This window comes from Podarcis filfolensis, assembly GCF_964270895.1.
Source record: "Podarcis filfolensis genome assembly, chromosome: 1".
Taxonomy (NCBI): domain Eukaryota; kingdom Metazoa; phylum Chordata; class Lepidosauria; order Squamata; family Lacertidae; genus Podarcis; species Podarcis filfolensis.
The window spans coordinates 60,411,032-60,436,754 of record NC_139604.1 but is presented as its reverse complement, the minus strand read 5'-3'; the positions used below and the strand labels follow the sequence as shown (position 1 = coordinate 60,436,754).

Genomic DNA, 25,723 nt, shown 5'->3' with positions numbered 1-25,723 from the left:
TGCCTAACTCCCCACTCCTGATAGCTTTGATCAGCACTCTTCCTGGAATCTTCGTCAGATTCCTGGAACTGTTGACTTAAAGCTGTTTTCTTAAGGAGAAAAAAGGAACTTGGCTTCTTCTAATCAGCACAGGGCCATAGAAAGAAAGAAAAACCCTCCCTCATGCAGCTCATACTTGGCAAAAAAGCTTCGGCTGCACTTTGCTGCAGGTGGATCTCTCTGCGGTGGCTGCTGCACAATGTCTCCACAGGAGCTGCGTGCTTGAGCGCTGAACTGGAAGCATTGGAAAGAGCCTTCTCAGCAGAAACAGTGAGTGTATGGCATGATATAGCCCCACCTCAGCATTGCTCACCAGTAGGGTGGGTGCACGTTCCACAATCATGCTGTGCAAGCATGAAATCTGGTGCAATATACAGGAATTCACTACTCCAAGAACTGCACTTTTGGAGATAAGTTTGAAAGCATGTATGGCAAAGACAGCCCCAGAAGCTGCACATCATTCTCATATATGTGTGTGTGTGTGTGTGTGTGTGTGCGCGCGCGCATGCGCGCACGCCTGCTTTATATTTAGCAAAAATAACATTTGCCATGTAGGAGTATTGAATCTGGTCCCTGGGTTTCTATCTCAATACCACAGTTCCTTAATTCTCTGCAGTTGCCTTGGCTGCCTAATATACGGTAAACTGCCAGTATTCCAAGGAAGGAAAATATTTATGTTAAGAACACAGGAAGCTGCCTTATACTGTATCAGACTCACTGGTCCATCTAGGTCAGTACTGTCCACACTGACTGGCAGCAGCTCTCCAGGGTTTTCAGCAAGAAACCTCTCCCAGTCCTACCTGGAGATGCTGGGGATTGAATTTGTGGCCCTCTGCATGCAAGGCAGAAACTCTACCACTGAGCTAAGGCCATTTCTTCCCATTCTGTCCACTGCCCACATACATGCTAAGCAACAGTAGTTGTCATTTTCTCCATATAGCCACTGAGCTTCACACTCCCTCATTCCTCTTACCTAGTCCCATACTGAATTCAACTGGCGTGAGATACCCATTATTGTCTTGTTCTAGGCTGTCAAAAACAGATTCTAGTTGTTCAGGAGTGAGAGGAAGTTCACTTTGTAGCCGCTGTGAAGGAGGAGGAAAAAGAAAGGACAGACCATTATAACCACAAGAAAAAACTTCCATTCGTCCTATTTTCCCAGCTCCCTTCACTGTTACTGCCACAAGTGCCCAAATTCAAAGTGTGCAAGCTGCAAATTCTTAATCTGAGCCCAAACCCAGAAAAAGGTGACCTGAGGAAAGGAGGCAGCCCTACTGTTAGGCAGGATGGGGCAGCTGCCTCAAGGAGCAAATGCTGGGGGACAGCAGTGCCATTCCTCGACTGTCCCTCCTGCATCCCCCTGCCATTCTCCTCCTGCTGCATGACTGCTCCTGCTCCTGCTCCACCTCCACAAACAAACAAAAACATTCTAGCTCATGGCTTGCATGCATGATAGGAGGGAAAGCTTCTACTGAACATACAGATTGGGCCAGAGGTTGCTATACCCCCCTCACTACATTTATTTTTCACCCTTGCCAAACTCAAGTCAATGAGCACTGGAGCTTGTTGAGAGCTCATGCCGTTCTCCAAAAGAAGGCAACAGAAGTCTATGAAGTCCAATCTCATAATAAGGAAAGGGGTGGTGCAAAGACGATGTTTTGGTACAAGAGGACCAAAACTGCAACTCCATCAGGACAGATACTGCAAGTGCTTCTGTTAACAGGTGTGTGTACAAAATCTGGCATTACATAATTTATTGCACAACTCACTGGGGAAACCAGCTCTTGCTTAATAAGCGTGAAACAGGATAAATTCCCCGAGTGACCTCAGGAGCTCTGGGAGCTTTAACAGTTGTACAAAAGAAGGGAATTCAGCAGGTGGAAGTTTGCAGGTCAAACTCCACCTGCAGACATTCTTTCTTCTACAGAACTCTTGCAAAGGTGCAAGAAACCTGCCCTCCTTTTTCACCTTGCTACCCTAAACCAAAGATGGGCACAGAGTGAGATCTGGATCTGGTGGTAGATGCCCGAGTGATTTACAGTTTAGTTTTGTTTTTAACAAAAGCAATAAAATGGCCCAGGGCCAGCCCAATATATTTTGCAGTCTCAGACAAGGACAAGCTACCCCCCATTCCAGAAGCCAAGTGGACTGGCAGGTGAAAGTTACTCCAACGCCAACAAGCGGATAGTGTCCTCCGTGTCACCTGAGGGAAGCAGACCAATTTGGGAGGAACAGGACAAGCTCTGCCCTCCAATAGAGGGCAAATGGTGCACTCACTAGCTCCCTCACTCAGCCTAATGATATGATTTCTTTCTAATACATATTCCCTGCCTTTCAATCAGAAGGTTGCAGGGTGAGTCGCAGCATGTAACAACAGAAAACACGCACAATACAATCAAAACAGCAACAAACATAACATAAGCAACCACCCATAACAATAATTCAAGCACAGGGTTGAACTCCCTCATCCAGAAGTCATCAGCCAAGGGGACCAACGCAGTTTCGGTACCATGTCCAGCACACTTGCCACTTCAGGTGAAACAGGAAGTACTGCCCTGCCGCCTTTACTGTTGGCACAGATTTCGGGTGAGATTCTGACAATTTCTAGAGAAATCTCGCTGAAATTGCACAAGAGCTCATGTGCTCTGCAAGATCTTACATGATTTCGGTGAGATCTTGCCAGAAATTGGTGCAATCTTACCCAAAATCGTTGCCGGTGCTGCTTCTCTGCTGGCAGCCTCACCTCACCTAACGGCTGTGCCGGCCCTGATGTCCAGGCCTGAAGCCATACTGAAATGAGAGCAGGTCTGAGGCTGGGTCACTATCAACCTGTTGAGCATAGAGTGGGGAATTTTGTGTCTGGGTGATAGGTGCTTAGTGCTTTGCTCAAGCACCGGTCATTCAGCATAGCCTTTGAAGGAGAAACAGTAGATCAGGGGCATGAGAGCAAAGGGGCCTCTACATTTCTAATAGCTGTGTGGACGAAGGAACTTTTGGGCAGGAGCTTTCATGACAGGTTGCACCTGCCAGAAATTCCACACTGCTGTGAAAGATACAGGATCCCTTGTCCTCCCTGGCATTTCATCACCCTAAGATAGAGAAGGAATGGAAGTACAGACAGAGCAAATTTCACAGCAGCAGCAACAGCAGCCCCTGATGTGTCAACAGGAGTTTTCAAGTCTTACACACACACCCCTTAACACACACACATTATAGACTTCTGATATCAGTGGGGTGTTGATGAAATCACTCTCCAGCACAATGGCAAATAAAATCTACACATGGCAGTACATTGCTCATAGGTGGCAGTTCAGGAAAGCAAGAGCTTTTCCTCTGCAAAGGAGGTGGCAACGGTCAATTTTCCTGCTTACCTGCATGTCCAGCTTGGTGATAAAGCCCTTCTCCTCCTTGTCACAGAGCCTGAAGAGCTCCCTGGCCTTCTCCAGCATCTCCACCTGCATGTTTCCCACATCATTCAAGCAGAGAGAAGAAGAGATGCCTGAGGCTGCTCCATCCTCTTCCTTGTCCTCCGCATGGGAACTTTCAGAGAGTTCTTCCCCAGGTCTTTCCATTGCTTCAAATGACCATTTATTCGCATGGACTGGAGTGCATCTAACTGCAAATATAAGGCATTCTTCTTCAAAAAGCAATGTTGGATTGAATTGTTTAGACTCCTCAAAACACTGGCCTGATTCGCAAGTAACATTAAACCATAGTTTAAAATCAACTATGGCTTAACACAAAGGAGGAATGTGCTGGTAGGTGCAGCCAATGCAATGCTTCCTTCAACCCTCCATTGTTTCCCTGCCACCAAGAAATAAGCCAGAGTCCAACTCGTGGTGATGTTTCCATAGAAGCCAAAATTTGTTCTTGACTTAACACTCATGGTTTATATCAAGAGAAACAAGTGATGAGCCTGGGTTCAGAGGTCACAATAAGCTGGACTCTGGCTTGTTCTGTCTGTAGCATGGCAGTAGCAGCAAGAGGAGCAGGGAGGAATGAAATAAGCACTGTATTAGCTGCACCCACCAGCTCACCTTGCTCACTTGTATTTATTAAGTGGGAACCAGCTGATTGAGTGAAAGGCCATCATCATGCTCCCAAGTAATATGCCTTGTTGAATATGAAACAAAGGACTGGGATTACCCCATTCCTATTACTGAAAGACAATAAAGAGAAGGGAAATTGACGTCTAGTAACAATGGGATTAACTTGCGATTTTCTCACAGAAGCCTGCATTTCAAAAGCAAAGGGCAGCTGACAGCTTTCTTGAAAGAACAGGACTGAGTGCCCCTGAGCATTATGGGTAGAGGCCTACCCACATCCCCTCTTTTTACACTTGCTCTATATTTCTGTAAAATGAAAATTCTCCGTCAGCAGCTGTGGGCTGCCAAGAGAAGAAAAGCATTAAGCAAGAGATCACCACAGAATCTAATTAGGAGAAGATAGGACAGGGAAGAGCCAAGACCCTCCCAATTGGCAATTGGAATATAAAGTAGGCAGCCATGTTGGGATGAGCACAAAGGTTGAATCCTCCCTGTCCAGCCCAGAACCCTGACAGGGATGCAGACTGGTCCCCTCTTGGGTCATCAGATTTGTCACTTGGTGAGAAAGGAGGGGTTGATTGGCTCCCGCTGTATGTACTCAATAATGTGCTGGTGGCTGCACCCATTGCTGTCATGCAGCTCCCAGGCCAAACATGCTTAGTCGCCCCTGGAATAAGCACACATTTTTGGACTTTTAGATTAGCCAGTCTTTTGTTTAGGGAAGTTGTTAATATTTGATGTTTTATCATGTTTTTAAGATTCTGTTGGGAGCCGGCCAGAGTGGCTGGGGAGGCCCGGTCAGATGGGCGAGGTATAAGCAATTAATTAATTATTATTATTATTATTATTATTATTATTATTATTATTAGTGTTCAAGACACCACTGGTTCAGATTCAGAGAAACACAAGCGAAATTCCTGAAGTTGCTACCAAGGGTTGCATTCAATTAACGTCTACTGAGAGCAGAGCCATTGAAATTAATGACAAAGACTAACTTTGGTACATAAATTTCAATGGTTCTACTCTAAGTAAAACTTAGCGGAATGCAACCCTTGGGGTCCTGATATGTCCAGTTGAAAGCTGCTTATTATTTATTTCCATGAAGCACTTTCTAACAACGCCACATCCTTAAAACAATTTTAACAACTGTCTCCTTTCCTTAGGTAATTGTAATCCTACAAGGGTAGTTTAGCATGTTCAAAAAAATTCTCAGCACCCTCACCAAACTAAAATCCATATAACTGTTTGAAAGGAAATGAAGACAACTTAAGCGGCACTTTTGTATGCATAGAAAGTTTGCTCTTTGGACCACTTCTTAGGATGCTCCAACATAGCAACACACTCTAAGGCTGCAATCCTACACATATTTAGCTGGAATGTACTTCTGAGCAGACATGCAAAGGATTGCACTGTGTGCAAGTCAATTAGGGGAGGGATGCAAATAAATTATTTCCCAGTTATCCCTTATACATAAAGGTAAAGGACCCCTAGACGGTAAGTCCAGTCAAAGGCAACTATGGGGTGCGGTGCTCATCTCACTTCAGGCCGAAGGAGCCAGCGGTTGTCCACAGACAGCTTTTCGGGTTATGTGGCCAGCATGTACTGTACATTAATTTCTACTCATACTAGAATATTTATCCCATTGTTTATTCACTATAGATAATGCCCCCTCCACAGGATATTTTGTATGCTTGTCCCAAACTGTAGAAACGCACTGCTTTCTGATCACTCTAGTAAATGAGCTACTTACACACACATTCTGTGGCGCATCTGTTTTGCAGGCTCCTCTGCCTAAATGTAGATTAACAGCATGTCCACAAATTCTGCGCGAAGACGAAAAAGGGTAAGGCGTTAAGCATTGCTGCCAACAGTTCTAACTTTTATTTATACAACCGCTTAACCTAAAAATAAACTAAATCTCCAAACAGTTAACAAGAAAGAATATAATTGTCAGATCACCAATAAAATCTAGGTGATATATACGAAATCATAATGTTAAGCAGTGCAATCAGGGAAGACAAATACATTTTTTAAAAGCATCTGAAAATGCCATTGTTGATGCCTCCCAAATGACACAAGGGAAGGCCACAGCATAGTCAGCAAGGCCTCCTACAATGATTCTCAGGGTCCACTGAGTCTGAACTGGGGAAAGTGATCTGTTAGTGGTCCCAAGTTTTTTAAGGCTTTAAATGGCAATATTAAAAACCTTGAACACGGCTTGGTTGCCAATGAACAGCCACTGCAATTTTTTAAACGGAGGAGTAATGTGTGTACAGCCAGGGACTCTGCTCAGCACCCTACCTGCTGCATTCTGCATGAGCTGCAACTTCCAAATGAAGCCCAGAGGCAGCCCCAGTTTATTGGTTACCCAAATAATTGTGCAGTCTGGAAACTTTCCTGATCCATATAGCCAAAAGTAATTCCTATTAAAACAGGAATGTCAATTACATTGGGAAGACTGGGAGCAATTAAGTAATCTTCTAGGAAAGCAGCTTTTTCTTGATTAGGCTTCCATGGGCACAAAGACACACAGGGTTGGGGTTTCCATCTTGCGTAGAAATAAAATGCATCATTCATTCATTCAGTCATTCATTCCCTGCCTTTTTTCTTAGATGGGACTCAAGGTGACTTACAGATAAAAACAAGAACTGCTAAAACATAGAAAAATCCATCATTAAAATACAATTAAGTAATGAAAGAATTAAAACTATATGCATATTTTTAAAAAACTGTTTAAAACACTGCAATAATCACAATAAAAACAGCATGGCAGTAACCCTTTCATTAAAATCAGTTAATTCCCAAAAGCCTGTTGGAACAAGAAAGTCTTTACCTGCTGGCAGAAAGACAGCAAGAAGGGAGCCAGTCTGACTTCTCTAGGGAGGGAGTTCCAAAGTCTGGGAGCCGCTGTGCATGAAGTGTGTGTGAAGACAACCCTCAAAACTATCAAAGCCTCTCTCTATGTATTTTTTTATGTCCATGTCATGTGGCTTAGAATATCAGATCATAAATCATATGCAGTCAAAGTTCAAGGAAGCCAGCTAGAAGGAAGTTTTTGCCAATACTTTATGTAGAACCGCCACCAGTATTTTTATTAAGATTTTTTTAAAAAAGGGGGGGGGATAGGAAAGTCGCAGGCTGTACAAAATTGCCCAGAGGTGCTACAGGCAGGTGTAATACTCAAGCCTGTTGTTTCTGCTTCTAGCCCATTAAGTTTATTTTTAACATCCCTTTTAAAGAAAACAGGAAAGATCTGTCTGAAGTTTTAGTGGTGTATGCTCAGCAGAAGAGGATTAGTACAGAAGGTAACAGACTGTGCTCATACTACCCACAACAATGTTTACTGATGATCAATCAGTGGAACAAACCAGAAATATAACCTGCCATGTCCAGACAGAATTAAAATAGTCCTTATTTATCAATGTGACCAAAATAATAATAATCACCCCACTGCTTTTGGAGCTCTTGGCTCCCCCCTTTTGTTTTTAATAACCTATATCATTTGGTACAATCATCAGCAAACCTGGTGAATTTTTTAAGGGCCTTTGAAGTAGTAGGGAAAGAGTAAGGGAAGAGAAGTTTTACTTCATAGTTGTTCCAGGGAGAAGTTTGAGGAATAAGGGAAAGCAAGAAAGAATGCCAGATTTATCGACATACTTCTGGACCAAATTCATGCAGTGGTGTTCTGTCAGAATTTTAAAGAAAGTAACACTTTTCTTTTGGCAGTAGCAACCAGAATTTTGGAGCTCGCAGGAAAAACAAGACTTCCCCCAGGTTATGACAACAAAGCTTGAGATGCTCTGATTCTGAACAAATGGATATAATTAAAGCTGGTGGCCAGTTCACACAGACACCTGCACCTGCACCTGCACAGGACTTAACCCAGAGGACCTTTGGATGTTGCTGAACTACAACTCCCATCAGGCCAAGCAAGCATGGACAATGGGCAGGGATTATGGGAGTTGCAGTTCAGCAAACCTCTGGAAGGCCAAACTATCTGACCTAACCCAAAGGCAGGAAAGTCAGCATATACTTGGGGAGTTTTTAATAGATATCAAGGAGATTGTTTGCTCAGTTTATTGTGCAACAGTTGGAATAATATCTTATCGAGAGGAGTGACTGTAGAGATCATTATTAACTGAGAAAGATAGAGCCGCTTCATTCCTATTACTTGGCAGCTTGAACAGACACAGACATTGTAGAAACAAATGTAGAAACATACCAGGGTGAACCAAAATGAGACCTTCCACACACTGGTATTATGTCAAAGAACTGACACAACCTGCTCCCTCACCAGAAAATTGCAGTTTTAAATAACTTTTGGGGGAAGAGTGGGAGATACCAGGGCTCAAGATGATCTGGTTATAGCATTCTTTGACCTAATCCCTGGTGTGCAGAGACTTTGTAGTTCCTCAGTGGTGGGTGAAAATAATCTGTACTTCCTTACCTTCATCTATGTTTACTTGGTATGTCCCAAGGCACACATTAAAGTACCAAGCATAAGCACATTTGCTGAAGTCCAGCAGAACGTTCATGCAATGCCCCTTGAAAGCCAGGCCAATATTCTTGGCTTCATGTAACAGAGATAAGGACTGACGCTGGAGGAATAGTGACTTGCGCAAGGCCATCCAGTGAGTTCATGTGGTGAGGTTTGAACTGAGGATCAAACATCCAAGCTCACAGCTCATTCTTTTAATGAGTACAAGCTGTTCCCTTCCCTTGTGGTTGCTTCATGACGATGAATCTGCTCAGCACCTTTAATCAACAGCTGAGGTTCTCTTTTAGGACCCCTCTGCCATCTAAAATAAAGTAGATGTGAACCAGAGAGAAGGCCTTTTCAGTGCTAGCACCTAGTGTTTAGAACAGCCTCTTGAAGAGATGGTAAATCAACATACCTATATGTTGATAAGCTACCTTGTGTACTGCAGCCTAACAAAACGGTGGGATAAACATTTTTTAACATTTCTAGATCTATTTCTAAGGATAATCATAGGCAAGCGATCTAAACTGAGAGTTTAGTAGCTACATAATTAAGAAACATCCAAGGATTGGTGCCCAGTAACAAAGAATTGCAACATGCATGGTGTGTTTACTGCCTCTACAGAGACTCCTAATCCGACACTGGAAAAAGGGGGAGATGTTTTGTACTAGGCACTCTATATGCTTATCAGCACCATAATTAATCACATCTGCTTTGCAGAGAGTTTCCCTGTCAAAAGACCCCATGAAACATCCACAACATCCACCATGAGTCACATGAGGCTGGAGGAGCTGTGGGGGAAGATGAAAACTAAGACCCATTGAGGTGGATGTTCCCTGATCACATCAAATTTGTATTTCAAAGCCATTTTCAGAATGGACAGTTTTCTGGCCTTTGTTTCTGTGTGTAGGTGGAAAAGGGGGGGGGAGCGGACCACTGCTTAGAGAATCTTTTGCTTGCTATTCATAACCTCCTGTTAAGATGGATTTCAAAAGGTCATGAATAGTTTGTGGAAATTAAAAGCAGGAGGGAGGGTTTCCAAACAACACACCCTCTCTCTCAAGCTGTGCTTATTGCTGTATTAGCCTCACCCTTTCAGGGGATTATAAGGCTTCTGAAAAGATTAACCTTTTAACATAATTCAATAACAAAACACAAGCAGGGGTGCCCAGGTGAGGCCTGCTTTTCCAATGCCCCTTCCCCACCTCAGAGGATTAACGTTTTAACATTAGAAACTAGAGCACTCTGTTTCTGGAAGGAGTCTATCCTTCTTGAGAGCCGTTTTCTTCGTTCTCAAGCACATATGTTATAGATTACCACTGACCTCACTCCCAAGTCTGCACGCTTAGCACATCATAACCCAATGTACTTGCTTTCCCACTGGTGGGAAGAGGGAAGCGAGACTGTGGCCCAGTGCCCTCCGTGTGCTGTTGGAATCTCCTTCAGGATCTCTGGAATATCTTCATACTTTCCTGGCTCTCTGCCTCATCAAAACAAATGCAGAGCCTGTAAGCATTTCTGCCTGACACTTTTTAACACGTCATGCGGACAAAACAGCTTGGAATATATACACATGCCCAGTATAGCATGTGGTCTAAGGCGAAATGTGTTCAGATTGGGCAAGAGCAGCCTGTATCTGCTAGTTAACCATCTCCGCACATCATTCCTCACTGCTTCTTAAAAATACGGACAGATATGGCAATCCCAAAATCCCTGCAGCACTATGGGCTCATCCAGACTTCCTTTCGTGTTATGCTTTCAAGGGACAGGTCCTGTGCTTTAAAGCTCCATGTCTGAATAAGGCTGGTTGTTTTCTTTTGTCCCAGAGCTTTGTCTGGGAAACCCATCCTTTACCGCTGAATCGGAGCAAACAGCAGTCCGCGGGAAACTGCAGTGCAACTGGCAGTGAGAACAAGCTCAAGGGTTTTTGGTGTAGGGTTTTTGAACCTGTGGCATGCCTATTGCTGAGGGCAACATGGAGCCACCAACTAATCATAACATGACTAGAAGACCTGCATACCAACCCGCGTAACACATTGGTGACAGCTATACTAATAGCAGCAGCAGGTACAAGGATCTAAGCATGAATAATATCAGGGATAAAAGGAAAGGAGTGAATTGTTTCACGAAGGCAACTGTTCTTTGTAGATAAATGACAGCATCCTGGAGAACTATTACTTGTTGTTCCTTGTTGCTTTATTCTAGGTCAGGTCAGATAGCCTAGGAATGGAGGGATTTAAACAATAGTTAAATTTCAACTTTCACTTGGGCTGAACAAATTGCTGCAGCCCTCAGACTGGCATTGGTGATGGCCATTTATTATGTGATAAGTAGGCAAGACCAGAGGGACAAGGAAGCAGGGGGAGGGAAGGAGTACCAATTATGCTTGCTTTAGGAACTTATTCATTTTGCATTTGATAATGATAAAGTTGCACATATTCTTGCAGCAGTGTGGATCAACAACTACAAGCACCCCCTCCCCTTTTTAGTGTCCTGTAATTGCCTGTTGCCATATGCTTGTTTTCAACTGCACAGAAACAGAGGAAACAAAAAGCCACCCCAGCCTGTTGGAAATGTCATGGTAGGATGCTGTTTGTTTTGAAAAGCAGCCGTTCAGGGCTGCAAGCCAAGGCAAAGCTGGCCTTGGCCACAGCAGCAACTATCAAGGAGCACAAGGCTTTATCACAGGGCCATGAGAAAGGACACAGCACCGGAGCCACTTGACAGGATCCCTGAGAGTTCTAAGCAGCATTGTTTAATGCCCTTTACCTCCTCCTCAACTGGTCACCCGATGGGCCTGCAAAGCAGCCCTCAAAGATAATATTTACCCAGCAAAAACAAACTTTGACATACCAATACCAGGAGAAATATATGAGTTCAGGTAGGAGTGCCTTGGCTGCCTGTGGATTTTATTTCCTCTTTCCTTATTAGCTGCTTCAAGATTTTAACTGGAGCCTGAATGGATTTTTAAAAACACTTTTAGGGTCATGGAGGTGACTGAAACAAGGCCATTTACAGAACACAAATCATTGCAGAAATGCCTTCTAAGAATCAAAGATCACGCAGGAAGAGCAAAGGTAAAACCGTACATTGCTAAGTCAAATGGGAGCTGGTGATCTTGAAAAAGCTGAGAAGAACAAGCTTTTCTCAATCCCCTTTGGATTGCATGCAGATATATAGAACTATAAAATGCATCCACATCTCTATCTCTGTGTGTGCAGTGCTTTTTTTCTTTAAAAAAAAATAGTTTAAGGGGACTCTCATTTTCCTGCTCATATTAAAATACTGCCCTTCAATGAGGCCAAATTTAGATTCACAAAATGTTTAGGGGTATGCTGTGTCCCCCCAGAAAAAAGCACTGTATGTATTTACATACATACATACATACATACATACACATACACACACACACAAACACTTGTTTCCAAGGATCATAGAATTAATGCTTTATCTTGGTTTTGCATGAATCCAAACTATCCATTGGGAGGTATACAATATGCAAAACACACCACTTGACATCATGTTCTGGCCAGATTTGCATCCTTCAGTAGCACCTGCTGTAAAGCTAGACTATTAGCTGCTGCAAGAAGATTTCTCTTACAGTTAAGTGTCTGAGGAGGTGGACTAACGTGTAAATGCCAAGGATTGCATGAGAGCCCCAGGAGTCTAGGATGCAGTCTAGGAATCATTTTACCACCACTGTTTGTGTGAGCTAGGCCTAGGTTTCGAACATCACACATACCCTCGTTGTCTCCAAGAGCATGGAATTGGTAGGATACCTAGTGGTCCTTTAATTGAACTTCCTGCCCCAAGGCAGTATTTCCTGAAACAACTCTGATATCTCAAGTCCTATAATTTCTGCCTCATATACTTTTGGACTTCTTGTGGCAGCCTGCTCAGAATGTTCCTCTGTAGGGAGAATCAAGTCCTGGTGGGCAACTGTGTTGTAAGCATACTTGGGCATGGGGCTTGTACTCAAGATTCTTAGGTCACTATTCAAAGTTAATCCAAGCTGCAATGTCATTACTCTCCCTCATGTACAGCTGAAAAGAAATGGTTTTATTGAGAGCATGGGGAGCATGGGGGGGGGGGTAGAACAGAAAAAGAAAACCAAGCAGGAAATATGAGTTCAATGAGATGCATGCAAATATATGAATCTCAGGAACTCAAAACAGGCCACACATGCAAATATAATCTCTTCGGCAAATGGATTTTGGTCGGTTTTCCTTGAAAAATAACAAGTGCTTGTTTCTCTCTTCTCTTCATCAAGGAGCTCATTTGCTTCCATTTAATGTTGAAAAGAATATGCTCTCACCCTTTGTCCATTTTATTAATGTAACATGGGGGCAGAGAATCATCCAGTGACATGAAAAGGGTCTCTGGAAGGAAATTAAATTATCTGCACTTTGATGCTCCCTTTAAACTTCAAATAATAGATATACAGGATTAATCCCTTCAATTTCCTGACTGGTCAGCTGATGGGTCTGCAAAACAGTCCTCAAAGACAATATTTACCCCCTATATCCATGTTCCGTTTGGAAGCATATGAATGTAGGGCTCTGATCCCCAATCGCGTTCTCAGCACTCTCACAAATCTAAAAATTCTCAGTTTTCTGTAAGAAGAAGTCTTTAATATGGTCATGGAGAAGTGGCTTTTATCCTTTAAAAAGGAACAAGCACTAACAAAAGCTGCAATATGGGGACACATATACAAAGCTGCATTATAGCAAGTTAAACCATGAATCTATCTAGCAGAGAACCAACAAAACCATTGCACTTCTTCTAGCTCAACATAGCCACACCCTTCCCCCAGAGCATCCATTAAAGCGTTCTGTTGCACAGTTCTCCACCGCCCATGAGTCATGTCAGGCACTTTGGAATGAACCGCTATAATGGGTTACGAAGGGAGAGCTGCTGTCAAACACTCCACACCTGGCTAGAGTGAAAACTCATCACGCTAGGCAGGCTGGGCAGCAGGAGAACCCAGATCTAACAGTAAAAAGTCAAGCTTTATTATATCAGTAACCCAAGACAACTGCTATCAAAAACACATGAGCACCAGTCCAGGGGCCATTTGGGCTCCAATGAACACAACTCCCAGTGTCAATACATCTTCCCATTTACTTCACTGGAATGGGCAACGTAATGAAAGAGGGTATAGGAGTGCCACGTGCACAATGGAAGCAGGCGCACTTGCAAAGAATTGATGCAACAGAGTGGCAGCTACTGAGAACTGTTATTACACAAGTTCAAGTGATGTCATTTGGGGGTTGTGTGACCTCAGTGATTGGCGGACTTTATATTTGGTGCAGAGGATCAGGCAGTCAAAATGTGTAGCACACAGAATGAAAATGTCACCAAGAACTCACAGGACTGATGCCATGACAAGATATGGAGTGCTTAATGGGGCAGAAAAAAACAGCGTCAAACACTCACTACAGGTCTTTGAAGTTGGTCATCCAGTTGGGTGTGTCAAGCTCATACCTGAATGCTCTGACAGCTCAGCCATTTTCTCTCTCTCCCCCTTAACAATATCTAAAGCCCAACCAGGCTGTAGTGATTTAAATCATCAAGAAAAAGGCTGATAAAAGTTAGCTTTTATTTAACTGATACTTTGGCATATATTTTCTTAACAATGGAGCACATCTGACCACTGTGTTAATACAAAAATTTTTTTTCCTTCCAGTAGCACCTTAAAGACCAACTAAGTTAGTTCTTGGTATGAGCTTTCGTGTGCATGCACACTTCTTCAGATACACACTTCTTCAGATACACAGATACACAGATACACTGTGTTAATTTACAACTAATTGAGTAATAATAGGCTTTGTTTCCCTTTGCCACACTATATACATTATTCATTCTTTCCTATTTTTTAACCTATGGAGGAGATATAGTATTTGTACATAACACTCAGTCTTGGCTTATTTGAGCCAATGAACTTCACAGCAGAAATACTATTGCATACAGGTGAGGATGCTGACATTCTTCTCAGCATATCCAGCCAGTTATCCAGAGCAAGGACATAGAAGAGGAATAAGAGAAAGAAAAAATATTGCAAGTGCAAGGCCTCATCCACTCCATGTGAGCATTACACTCATATGCTTCCCAAGTTTTCTTCTGGAAGTGCTTATCAGTTCAAATAAATTTACTTTAAAGGAGCTGGGATTCGCAGGTAAACTAACAATCCACACCTGTGACAATGGCCTTGAAGAGCTTTCACCAAACCATGGAATGTCAGCAAAACAAACTCCACATCAACACCACCATAATTCAAGATAAAGTTAATCATGCTCTATCCCATTGAAGTCAATGCTTTTAAGTATGATTGAGTTGGATTGGTTCCTACATGTTATTTACAGTTCAGTTAAAGCTGCAACCAGGGCACACTTTCCAGGAAGCAAATGCCACTAAATAAATGAAACAATAATTTATTATCTCTATCCCATTCTTCAACTTCCACACCCAAGTACTCAACCTGATGGGACACTTCTTACAAAAATGCTTAAAATTTGCAATGGGGGGGGGGGGGGAGAGGGAAATACTGTGCCAACAAAACAATGTCTCCTGCTATACAAGACAATTTAAACAGCACAAAGTTTCTGTTCTTGATAATAGGTCTTACGCAAATAGGAACCTGTCTTAATTGATACCCTGATTTTTCCATCCTTTGGTCTCAAAATTACATTGTCCTCTTTTCAATTGCTAAGAATCCCCATTCCATGTGGTAGCAGAGAGAAGAAAGATGGCTCATTGAAATTTGGAGTTTCTTTCTATACCCCAAGTGGCTGTTCATTCTGCTACTCCTTTGGTCCGTATAGACTGCTCCATCTATCTGCAATCCCAATTCCTAATTACCCTCATTCCTTAAGGGCCTAAAACTGCCCTTGTTCCAGACACCAAGCATGCAGCAGTTGAGTTTCTACAGCTGCAGCAATAACACACCTACAAGAAAATTGAACCTACCCATAGGCAACTATATAATACTAAGAGCAGATCTGTGTAAAAGTTACGTGGGACTTACCACCTTGAGCCCTGGTTCAAATCTCAACTCGAAGAGCAGAATTTGTGAAAGGCTCCACTTTTCTACCTCTACAGGAGAGCAACAGAGAAGCCTGTGAGCACCTTGTGTCAGATATCCAATCACAATCAATCACCACAGCTGTTACGACAACTGATAATTACTCCTACGGTGCTTAAGATGCCAAGACAAGAATTTCTAATTCCTCATTGAAATGAGTCATAAGTTATTACTGATAAGAGTGGTTGCATCAGAGGTCATTAACTGGGTCATTGTTAAGGTTCTGTGCCCATAACAGTGACATAAGCAGCAGAAATTAAACACTACAGTGATGGGGGAAACTGTACCTGTTACATTTCTGTCTGCAATGCACTAAGGGTTGCAGATTCTCTTATAGGAAGATGTAGCAACACTATGGGGACACATGCTAGCACACATGACAATACTCTTAGTGCTACCTCTGGTTACGAACTTAATTCGTTCCGGAGGTCCGTACTTAACCTGAAACCGTTCTTAACCTGAGGTACCACTTTAGCTAATGGGGCCTCCCGCCACTGCTGCCACACGATTTCTGTTTTCATCCTGGGGCAAAGTTATTAACCCGAGGTACTACTTCCAGGTTAGCAGAGTCTGTAATCTGAAGTGTTTGTAACCTGAGGTGTATGTAACCCGAGGTACCGCTGTAATCTTAAACACACACACACAAACACCTTTGTGGTCTTGCTCATATGCCTTTACGCTTAACTTTAGCAGGCGACACATTTCCCATCATGTTTCTTTCCACACCAGGAAAAGCACCACCTGCCAAACTTCAGTGTCTCAGGCAACTCTTGAGTGGCAAGAACTGCAGTGAAGAACAATGCAAGAGTTTGACACCTGCAGTTTTCTCAGTACTGAACCGCATCCATTTCAGCTTCACCTGATGAAATTCTTCCTGTCACTGCACAAGAACTAACCCAGAGGATTTTTTCAGATAGCAGGTTCAGGAGTGCTTTGCTAAAGAACCACATTACGCATTTTAGTTTTTAAAATGTGGTTATAAACAAAATAACTAAATAAAGTCACCATCTTATCGTCTAAGATTGCACTGAAGAAGTGGCTCTGTGTTCACAAAACCTCATTATCAGTTTGTTAGCGTTTATTAACACACCTAAGATGCCACAAGAATCTTTAACGTGTTTGCTAAAAGAGAATGAAAACAGCTGACTCTCTAGAAATCTCATCGGGGAGAGGAGCCACGTAAGTAAGTGAGGTGGGTGGCCCAGCACCATAAGCTTTCGTGGAATTTTCTGTCAGCCGATTAGGACGCATTCGAGGCACTGAAGGCTCCGGATACCTCAAAAGGAAGCTTTCTACAGCTCAATAATCACATCCTTTCGCAAGTAATACCGACGCATTCCTTCCAATGGCCATTATCGGCAAGCCTTTCGGGGGCGTCGCCTCCCAGCTACCTGTCCGCAGGTCAAGGCAGACCACAGATGGGGCTGCAGGTGGGAAGAGTGGTTCCTTTCCGAGGGGAAGCCGCGGCGTTAGCCAGGTGAGGTGCCGCACAAACTCACCTGGATATGCGTGTGAGACGTAGGTCGAGAGAAACGGCCCCCAAGACCCTCTAATAGATATCTTCTCAGAAAGGGGGAGGGACCCAAAGTTTCCGATCGCTCCCGGCGTTACCTTATACCCCTGATCCTGAAGGCACCGGAGAAGAGACGCAGAAGGGGGAGGGAAATTTCTTTTCCTTCGCTGATCTTAAACAAAAGCCCAGCAGTCCAAAGAGTTGGGATCGATGTGCAAACAGAAAAATAACAGAGAGAGGCTTTTCTTTCCCCCCCCCCAACCCGGAAATGCCTGGAGAAGCCGGACTCGCCAGATGAGGAGGGAGGAAAAGAAAGAAGGGAAACCCTTCGGTCGTTGCTTGAACTTTTTCTCTCTCCCTGGCGCACAGCGTGTTCGCAGCAGGTGCGGCGGGGCAGGGCCAGCTTCCCTGGGGCTGCTTGAGGGGAAAGGAAGCTCGCCTCGTGGCCAGTTAGAGCCGCGTCCAAACCTCTTCCTGCTGCTGCAGCAGCTGCCCCGGGCCCTGCCTCGAGGCGTCGAAGCCGGGCTTGCCGCCCTATAAGCGGCTACCCGCGAGGAAGCCCCGCTGAACTTGGACGGCGCTTCCTTCTGAGTAGCGCGTGGCTGGGATGAGGCGCTATCGCGCAAGGCGGGCCCCACTTTTGGGGGGCGCGCACGTGCAGGGCCGCGCGAAAAGTTTGCAGGCGGGTCCCCGCTCTCCTCCTCCTCCTCGGGACCAGCTAATTGTGAAGCGGGGAGGCTCCAAGGGCCGCGGGCGGGGAATGCTCGCAGCGAAGCCGTTGGCCGAGCGCGCGAATTAACCTTGACGTACCAGCAGCCCCGTCCGCGTCAATGTATTGCTTTTTCCAAGGCCGAGGTGGAAGCGGGGGGGAGGTTGGGAGGCGGGCACAGATATAGCCGCGCCGGTGGCGAAATGCCTGGCTCGATCGAACAGAACAGATCCAGAGGGATTCCAGGCGGAGGAAAGGCAGCGCTTGGAAACCGCTCGCCGCGCCAGGAGCTGCTGCCCTCCCTGTCCGGCGCACGTCTGAAAGTGACGCGGACGGTATGCGGAAGCAGTGAAGGGGCAGATAAGTTAAAAGGGACTTACTATGGCTTGCTTCTTCCTAGATTCGTGGCAGCTCCCAGAGCAGCAGCAGCAGCAGCGATCCTGCGGCACCTGAAGACTAACGCATGGTGCAGCGGCATAACCTGTCGTGGATTGGCCGCCATCCATGAGGACTTTTTGTTCTTTCTTTGAACATACGGCGATCTAGTCCAGCATCCTGTTCGCACAGTGGCCAACCAGGCGCCTGATACAAACTCGCATGCGGGACCTGAACACAAGCGCGCTCTCCGCTCCTGCTGCTGATATTCAGAAGCCTTATTGCCTCTGTAGAGACAGAGCATAACCATCAAGGTTAATAGCCATTGATATCCCCCATGAATTTGTCTAAATTCCGTCCATGTTGGTGGCTGTCACTGCCTCCTTTGAGAATCATTTCCTTAGCTTAAGGGAATCTGGGGAATCCATGGGAATCTGGCTTACATTTCTTTGACTGTTGTTAGTATCTAGGTCAGGATATCATAGAAGCATGTTACTTTTTAATGCTACCATCCATGGTTGTTGTTATTATTATTATTATTATTATTATTATTATTATTATTATTATTTATACTGCACTCTTCTGGCTGGGTTTCCTCAGCCACTCTGGGTCACTCTCAACAGAATATTAAAAGCACGATAAAACATTAAAGACTTCCTTAAACAGGGCTGCCTTCAGATGTCTTCTAAAAGTCAGATAGTTGTTTATTTCCTTGACATCTGGTGGGAGGGCGTTCCACAGGGCGGGCACCACTACCAAAAAGGCCCTCTGCCTAGTACCCTGTAACCTCACTTCTTGTAGTGAGGGAACCGCCAGAATGCTCTCGGAGCTGGACCTCAGTGTCTGGGCTGAATGATGGGGGTGGAGACGCTCCTTCAGGTACTTTTACGGTGCTTTTATTAAGCCCCCCCCCCCCCGTTTCCCCTTTACATAATCTTGGGTGTTGTGGCTTTGGTTAACAGCACAGGAAAGTCTTTTATGTCGAGTCAGACCATCTAAGCTGACTGTTGTCTGTACTGCAAGGTAGTGGCTGTCCAAGGTTTCAGATGGGGGTCTACCTATCTCCAGCCCTACCTGGAGATGTCAGGGATTGAATCTGGGACCTATATAAGTGAAATGTGTGTCCGTACCACTAAGCTACAATAAGCATATCTGGCCGATATATGCACAAAATGGTGAGGCTGGAATAAATAAGGGGTGCATAGATTTTGCATCTGTCCCAGATGAAGCACTAACAAACCCACGAGTATCAACTTGGCCAACACAAACACAGGAGAGTCAGATGGGACCAACAAGTCCCTGCACTTTCAGAATTCACAACTGGTTGATAGCTGCTCTAAACGAGAGGCCAGAATGAAAGGTTTTCTGGATGTCTGTTAAATCAGCAAAGGATCTCAGTGCAAAATACATGGTGGTTCTCCTGGATCACCTGGTTTCATGACAGACAGGGGGTAGAAAACTGAGGCAAAGGGTTGATGAGGAGTCTAGCTGGGCTGGGTGAGTAACAAGCTATGGCTCCAATTCCTAATGGGCTCCTGAGAATAATTGGTGGCTTCCAAAGGAGTAGTTGTGAGAATGGGATGTCAGGGTAGGGTCACACGAGGCACCTTGGTGTCACCAAGCTTAGGATACCTCGGGGTCTGCCTTCCATCTTTGGATGGCCAGGCATCTCTCTCCACCTCTCCCCCCAAGCTGACTGCATCAAACAAGTTCAGCTTTCAATAGAAAGCACCATGTGATTACAGCTGCCAAGCCCAGGAGGTACAAATTAAAACACACACAGCCCAGTTCACATTTTTAGGAATTATTTTATTAGGGAGGTATATTGTTTCAAAATAAATACTTAACACATTTCCAATAAAACATGGGGAAGGGGGGGAAGCAAAGCATAACAATATCAAACATGGAACTATTCAAGCAATGACTACTAAAATGCTCCCTTAATGATAATCGCCATGTAAAATAAAATTGTTTCCTCACTAATCTTGTTGCTGCTCTGACTTCAGACAAAACATGTTACTCGTGAGCAAGTGCTAACATTGATCTATGACAGGCTGTCCCACAAGTGCACAATCACATCAGGGTACCGTCCCCCCCCCCAAATCAGCCCAGAGATTTCTGGTCTCAAGTAAGACTAATACAAAATAAAATTACTTCTAAAGGCTGGGTCTTATTCTCTATTTGGCACTTTGGATTTTCTGCAGATTGCAGGTCAGGCTGGTGTGCATCAGTGGAACAAGAGGACACCAGTCCCTTGTCACAGCAACCACAGCATCTGTGGCAACATTACCAATCCACAAGCTGCTACTGGTTGCAAGGAAACTGGATATAGAGAGAACAGGAGAGGAATGGGTGCTGTAAGGACAGCAGCAGCAAGTGGCATTAAAAAAAGGAAGAAAAGGCACTGTGAAAACTTGAGAACAATGCTACACTAGCAAGATACAGGCAAGCCATTAAGGCAAGCTATTGTTCCATTGGCTTCTGGTGTAATCAGATGCCATTCTTTAGTCTGAGGAAACCATATTAAGTGCCAAGTCACGCAAAAGCTCGCACCTGCGTCACCCTATTTCAGCCTTTATCCAAAAGACTCAAAATTTGGCATTACAAAGCCTTTTCCAAGACAAAAAGTGGGAGAGGTTGGCTTCCCCCAGCTGGCACACATCTATGGTGCATAGCTTCTTACTACTTGTGCTTAATTTATAGGTTGGTGGTTATTAGAGCTGAGACTAACCTAGACCATAGCATTTTAACATGTTTTTGTTTTTTTAAAGAAGTTAGGGTTAAAGAACATCACGGATCTCTTTTCCTTTCAAACACCCAATGCATGTCAAAATACTAGGTTTTGGCAATAAAATCTGGATTTCGTCCAACTAAAGCAATTAAAAATTAAAGCAGAAAAAAAATACTGAATTTTACTTGATGAAACAAGCATTTATAACCCTGGTTATTTTCCCATCTGACCAGATGGGTTGGTACAGAAGAGGCCATATAAATTATAACATATTAGCAGCAAAACAAACACAGCAGTATAATCATTCTGCCTTAAGCAGCAACTTACTAGAAAAACCTAAATCAGTGGTTCCCACACTTTATTTCCCACTCAAAAATTGCTGAGTGACTAAAATGATCCCCCCCGCCTGTTCTAGCAACTGCAATGTGCTGCGCTAGATGCTGTATGATTTTTAATTTCATTTCTATTGCTTCTTTTATTTCTTGTATTTTAATGTATTACAATTTGAATCCCCTAGAATTCAAATTGTAAGTGTTCTTTGCATACATGTCACAGACCACCTAGATGAAGCTAGCAGACTACTGGTGGTCCACAAATCACAGTCTGGGAACCCCTGATTTAAATTGTGCAAGACATTAAAAAAACAACAACATAAGATACAGTGTTGAATAAGTTAGTGGTTGACTATATATGTACACATACAAACATGTTTACTGTTTTCTTACAGGAAAGAAGTTCACATTTACATTATGATAAAACAAAAGGGGGAAATTAGCACATCGCAGAACTTGGGATGACGAAGGCAATGTCTTTTTTCTGAATATTTCAAAATACAAGAAACACCCCCCCCCCCGGAAAAAAAATTACTTGGAGCAGACCAAATGGTAGTTCACATGAATTACAAGTCTCTAGCTATTATCTTTATATAGGAGAGAAAAGACTTTTTGATATACAAGCACTCCTTAAGAGAAAAAAGATTCTGGGTGCTATTTCATGCTACTCACACTCAGAGCAGACCCACTGAAATCCATGGACTTACAGTATTTCAATAGGTTGACTCCAAGAGCCCTGCTTAGAGATGCTTGCTATTATTTCATGGAAGAAGGGTGAGATAGATGTTTACTATGATGCACTCTTCATGAGCATTTCCTCCCTCCCAACGAGAATACAGGGGATCATACAAATCTTTGCATGAAACAGGTAGCAACAATTTAACGGCATGTCTTCCTCCAAATAAGGAGTTCCATTTCTAGGTAAGGCCTTCCACAGAAACGGCACCAGAGACTATATTTCAGTTAAAATGCAGAGGACCTCTAATTTTTCCTCTGCACAAATAGCTGCTGGCTGCATTGTTTTCTTAACCAACATAAAACTAAACACACATGCAACATCTCCAAAGTTAAGTCCGCAGCTAGAGCTCCAAGGCAAATGTTTGTAGAGAGAACAGTAAATTCCTTGCCACCCTGTGTGTTTACATAAAGTTATAGAAGAGGGACTATTGCATGGGCTACTGCCAAATGCTCACCACTCCCATCCTGCCTAGTCACAAAGGCTTCAGACTTGAATAATTACACGTTTCTAAACTACTTACAAAATTGTTAAGGCAGGCACTTATGCTACATGAGCAGTCAATTATGAATTGGAATATTTTTCTTTTAGCATCAAGGTGGTTTTCATAACGCTACTCATTCTCAAAATCTGTTTAGCAGCTGTGTCACTCCAGAAGCTCTGCAAATGAAAGCATTTCTAGAAATCCTAGTATTGGCCACCATAAAAAAAAGCACTACGAAGTCATAATGTCCTGACTTGAGCCCATTTCAAATCATTATACTCTGAATTTTCTTTTTAAAAAAAAACAACGCCCCAAGGATGTACCTCATGGGGCTCAAAGAGTCTCATAAAGCTCAGCAGTGCAACACACCACTACTCAGATGCTTTGGAATGAACAAAAACACAAGCCTATTCAATGTACACTGAGTAGTGAGGTATGCCTACAAAGAATACCCACCCCTTTGTTCTGCAGTGGCACTCTGAATTGCATCTCTGTTAACACTGCTTAACTGATATGTACTGTGTCAGCTCCCCCTGCCCCTGAATACCCCTTGGGTTCTCTTTGGCATTCAACTGACTGACTGCGTTGTGAGAGGATCGAAGATGGTAGGTTAGTGTGCAAAGGAAGTCAACCTCTGCGCAGTACAAATACAAAGACTTGTTTCTCCCTGTAGCACAAACCTATTTGTGCTTTCATGGTACAAATCACAACAGGGAAGAAATATATATTTATATTATATATACAGATATATAGATATGCCCCAAAGCCAATGGAAAAGCAAGCCACAGAAAATAGTATTGCTATATGATAAGGGATGCTGCTGCTTTGCTGCCACAGCAAATCTCTGCTAGGCTACGCAGTAGCATGAACAAGGCAACAGCAGTGAAATGTGAGATAACAGTTTAGTGCTGAGACAATTAGTAGTCTGTACATCACATCTGAAAGGCATCTGTAGGGAGAGGGATTCTATATAGCAGACAGGACATGTACTGCTACATGGAGTGCTTAACCTTTAACACACACTGCAGTGAACAATTCCAGCAACTGGGGAACTTTGCAAAAGCATTGGGAACACATACCAGATCTTTGGCTCAGAAAACTTGAGAACCTGGCAAGTAACTAAATGTCCTTCTGGCTCTATGAACTATAGGGGGGAAGCCCTCCAGGTTAACCTAAGACATGAATCCCTGTTTCATTTGCAGAACAGGAACCAAGATCCACTGAACTAGCCTGTGGTACAGTGGAGGGGAACCTGTGGTCCACCAGATGTTGGACAACGCCTCCCACTTTCCCTGACCATTGGTCATGCTTTCTGCAGCTGATGGAGTCCAAAAACATCTGGAGAGTGCAAGGTTCCCCACCTCTGACACAGGTGGATAGAAAGAAGGATGTGCATTCACTTCTGACACCTTCTGGCACTCTTTCATCCTTTTCACACTGTACTGCCATCCCTTTTAGGACCTCCAGCTCCTGACCCTCCTGACTAACCACCACACCAGTCACAATTCTGTTGGGGTTGCCAGGTCCTTTCAAAAGTGATCAAATATACCACTGGCACAAAGTGCATATGGATTCCTCGAGGTTAAATCCAGTTTGGCCAGCATCAGTTTTGGCCTCCACCTTCACTTTCATTTTGTGAGTGGCAAAACACCCCTTCTCTCCTCACATGCTCAGCTCCAGCTCATCAGATGAGCCACAAACCATTTGAAAAACATACACTAAGCTCTCTTAGCTCCTGCATTCTTCCTCTATCCTTCTTTACATCCTTTCTGCACATTTGAAGAATAACGTAGTAGTGTTGTTTTGGGTGGGTGGGTGGAAATAGCATCATCCAAACAACATGGAGCATCGAAAAGAAAAGAACAGCATAGCTCAAGCATACATTTAGGATTGTATTCAATTCAATTTTACTCAGATGAGACCCACTGAAATTAATGGATCTAAATTAGTTACGGCCATTAATTTCAATGGGCCTACTTTTAGTACAACCCTTACGAAGCATGTTTCAGAGCTTCTAATATTTTCTCTCTCCATAGTTTAAAAAAAAAAGTCCCTTAGAAGAGGGTGATCCTGAGAGGAACAAGGAACTCTAGTGTTCTAAGAGTTCATTTTTACATGTCTACATTCCTAACATCTATATTAAGAGCAGTGGCACCCAGAGAGATTTGAAAGAGAATGTGGGGCACAGGCATTTAAAAAGGTGCATCAGCTGAGAGTTGAAAACCAAGGGCTGCCTTAGATAACAAGAGCCAATCTGGCAGCCAGTTGTTGTAGCCTGCCTGCTTTACACTATTCAGTGTAGCACAGGCAAAGATGATCTATGAGGGACTCAGCTTCCTTCAAAACAAAGACCCTTTTACAACACTAATGTAAAACAAAGGAGGTTAAAAGCAAAGAAATGCCAGAGTACTGATTTGTGTCCCAATCCTCTTATCACAAACAGCAAGTTCAACATGATATGAGGCCTCTGAAAAGGTGTCCCAAGCAAAACTCTTTTCGGTTCAACCAAGAGACCAAGCACTTTTGTCACATGTGCTGGGCATTTATACACCATCATCTCTAAGAGTGTACGCAACGCCCGACACATTGCTATGGGTTTGAACACTGTGCAGCCACCAGATTAGCAGTTGCACAATGGCTATATTGATGTAAATTCTCACTCTGCAAATGAGAAAATAAGAAGTCTCTTAGCAGGTGTTACAGCTCCATTAGGACGCTGTTGAGAGGCAGCGGCTGTCTACCCTCCCCTGCCCAAAGTGTGGCAACGAGATCAGAAAAGCTGGAGGCTTTCTTGTGTGCAGCTTGCTGGCGGGTGCCTCATCTGGAGCCCTTCTGATGGGAAGATGGACGCCTGCAGGTCCACGTTAATGCAGAACAACCCCAGCATCAGCTGGCGCTGGTACTCCTCCCATTTTGTCATAACGTCCGTCAGGGAGAGGTTACTCCGCAGCCACTTGGGCAGCGCCTCCCCATAGCCGATGCTCAAGGGGAGGGGCAAGCTTTGGCTTTTTCTGAGTTCCAGGTGGTAGTACAGCCTGAGAGAGAGAGAAAGAGAGAGAGGAAGAGGTTTAGTTTGTTTGTCATGCTGTACTCACAAGCGCTGCTTGCTGCACTGGAGCTTCCAGGCTAGACATGGAGATACAGAGAGAGGAGTGGTGGATAAAAGATCACACATTCCTCATTGCAATTTCCCCTTA

At 43.9% G+C, this 25,723-nt stretch overlaps 2 protein-coding genes and 1 long non-coding RNA gene across 8 annotated transcripts in view; 1 reads left to right on the top strand and 2 right to left on the bottom strand.

Annotated features, from left to right (window-relative positions):
- Nucleotides 1-18,246, bottom strand: part of CRACR2B (calcium release activated channel regulator 2B) — a 46,116-nt gene extending 27,870 nt beyond the window's left edge. Inside the window, exons 1-6 of one of the 4 annotated variants that reach the window (XM_083587016.1) lie at nucleotides 17,146-18,246; nucleotides 15,586-15,655; nucleotides 6,681-6,733; nucleotides 5,836-5,907; nucleotides 3,411-3,655; nucleotides 1,013-1,124 (exon numbers count right to left, since the gene is read on the bottom strand). In XM_083587016.1, coding sequence (XP_083443142.1) covers nucleotides 1,013-1,124; nucleotides 3,411-3,611 — 313 coding nt within the window. In that variant the 5' untranslated portion in view covers nucleotides 3,612-3,655; nucleotides 5,836-5,907; nucleotides 6,681-6,733; nucleotides 15,586-15,655; nucleotides 17,146-18,246. Of the gene's footprint in view, nucleotides 1-1,012; nucleotides 1,125-3,410; nucleotides 3,656-5,835; nucleotides 5,909-6,680; nucleotides 6,734-6,918; nucleotides 7,191-15,585; nucleotides 15,656-17,145 lie in introns of those variants that run through there. The other 3 variants (XM_083587017.1, XM_083587018.1, XM_083587019.1) reach the window with 3 other exon arrangements.
- LOC310749719 lies at nucleotides 17,418-21,824 on the top strand. Its single transcript, XR_014541703.1, has 2 exons — nucleotides 17,418-17,542; nucleotides 18,269-21,824. It is a non-coding gene; the product is annotated as an uncharacterized lncRNA (long non-coding RNA).
- PNPLA2 (patatin like domain 2, triacylglycerol lipase) overlaps nucleotides 20,032-25,723 on the bottom strand; it is a gene marked incomplete at its 5' end in the record, with an annotated part of 45,912 nt that continues 40,220 nt past the window's right edge. For all 3 annotated transcript variants that reach the window (XR_014541698.1, XM_083587056.1, XM_083587057.1), the window contains one exon: nucleotides 20,032-25,561. Coding sequence is in view for 1 of the 3 variants with exons in the window: in XM_083587056.1 (XP_083443182.1) it covers nucleotides 25,297-25,561 (265 nt within the window). The remainder of the gene's footprint in view (nucleotides 25,562-25,723) is intronic.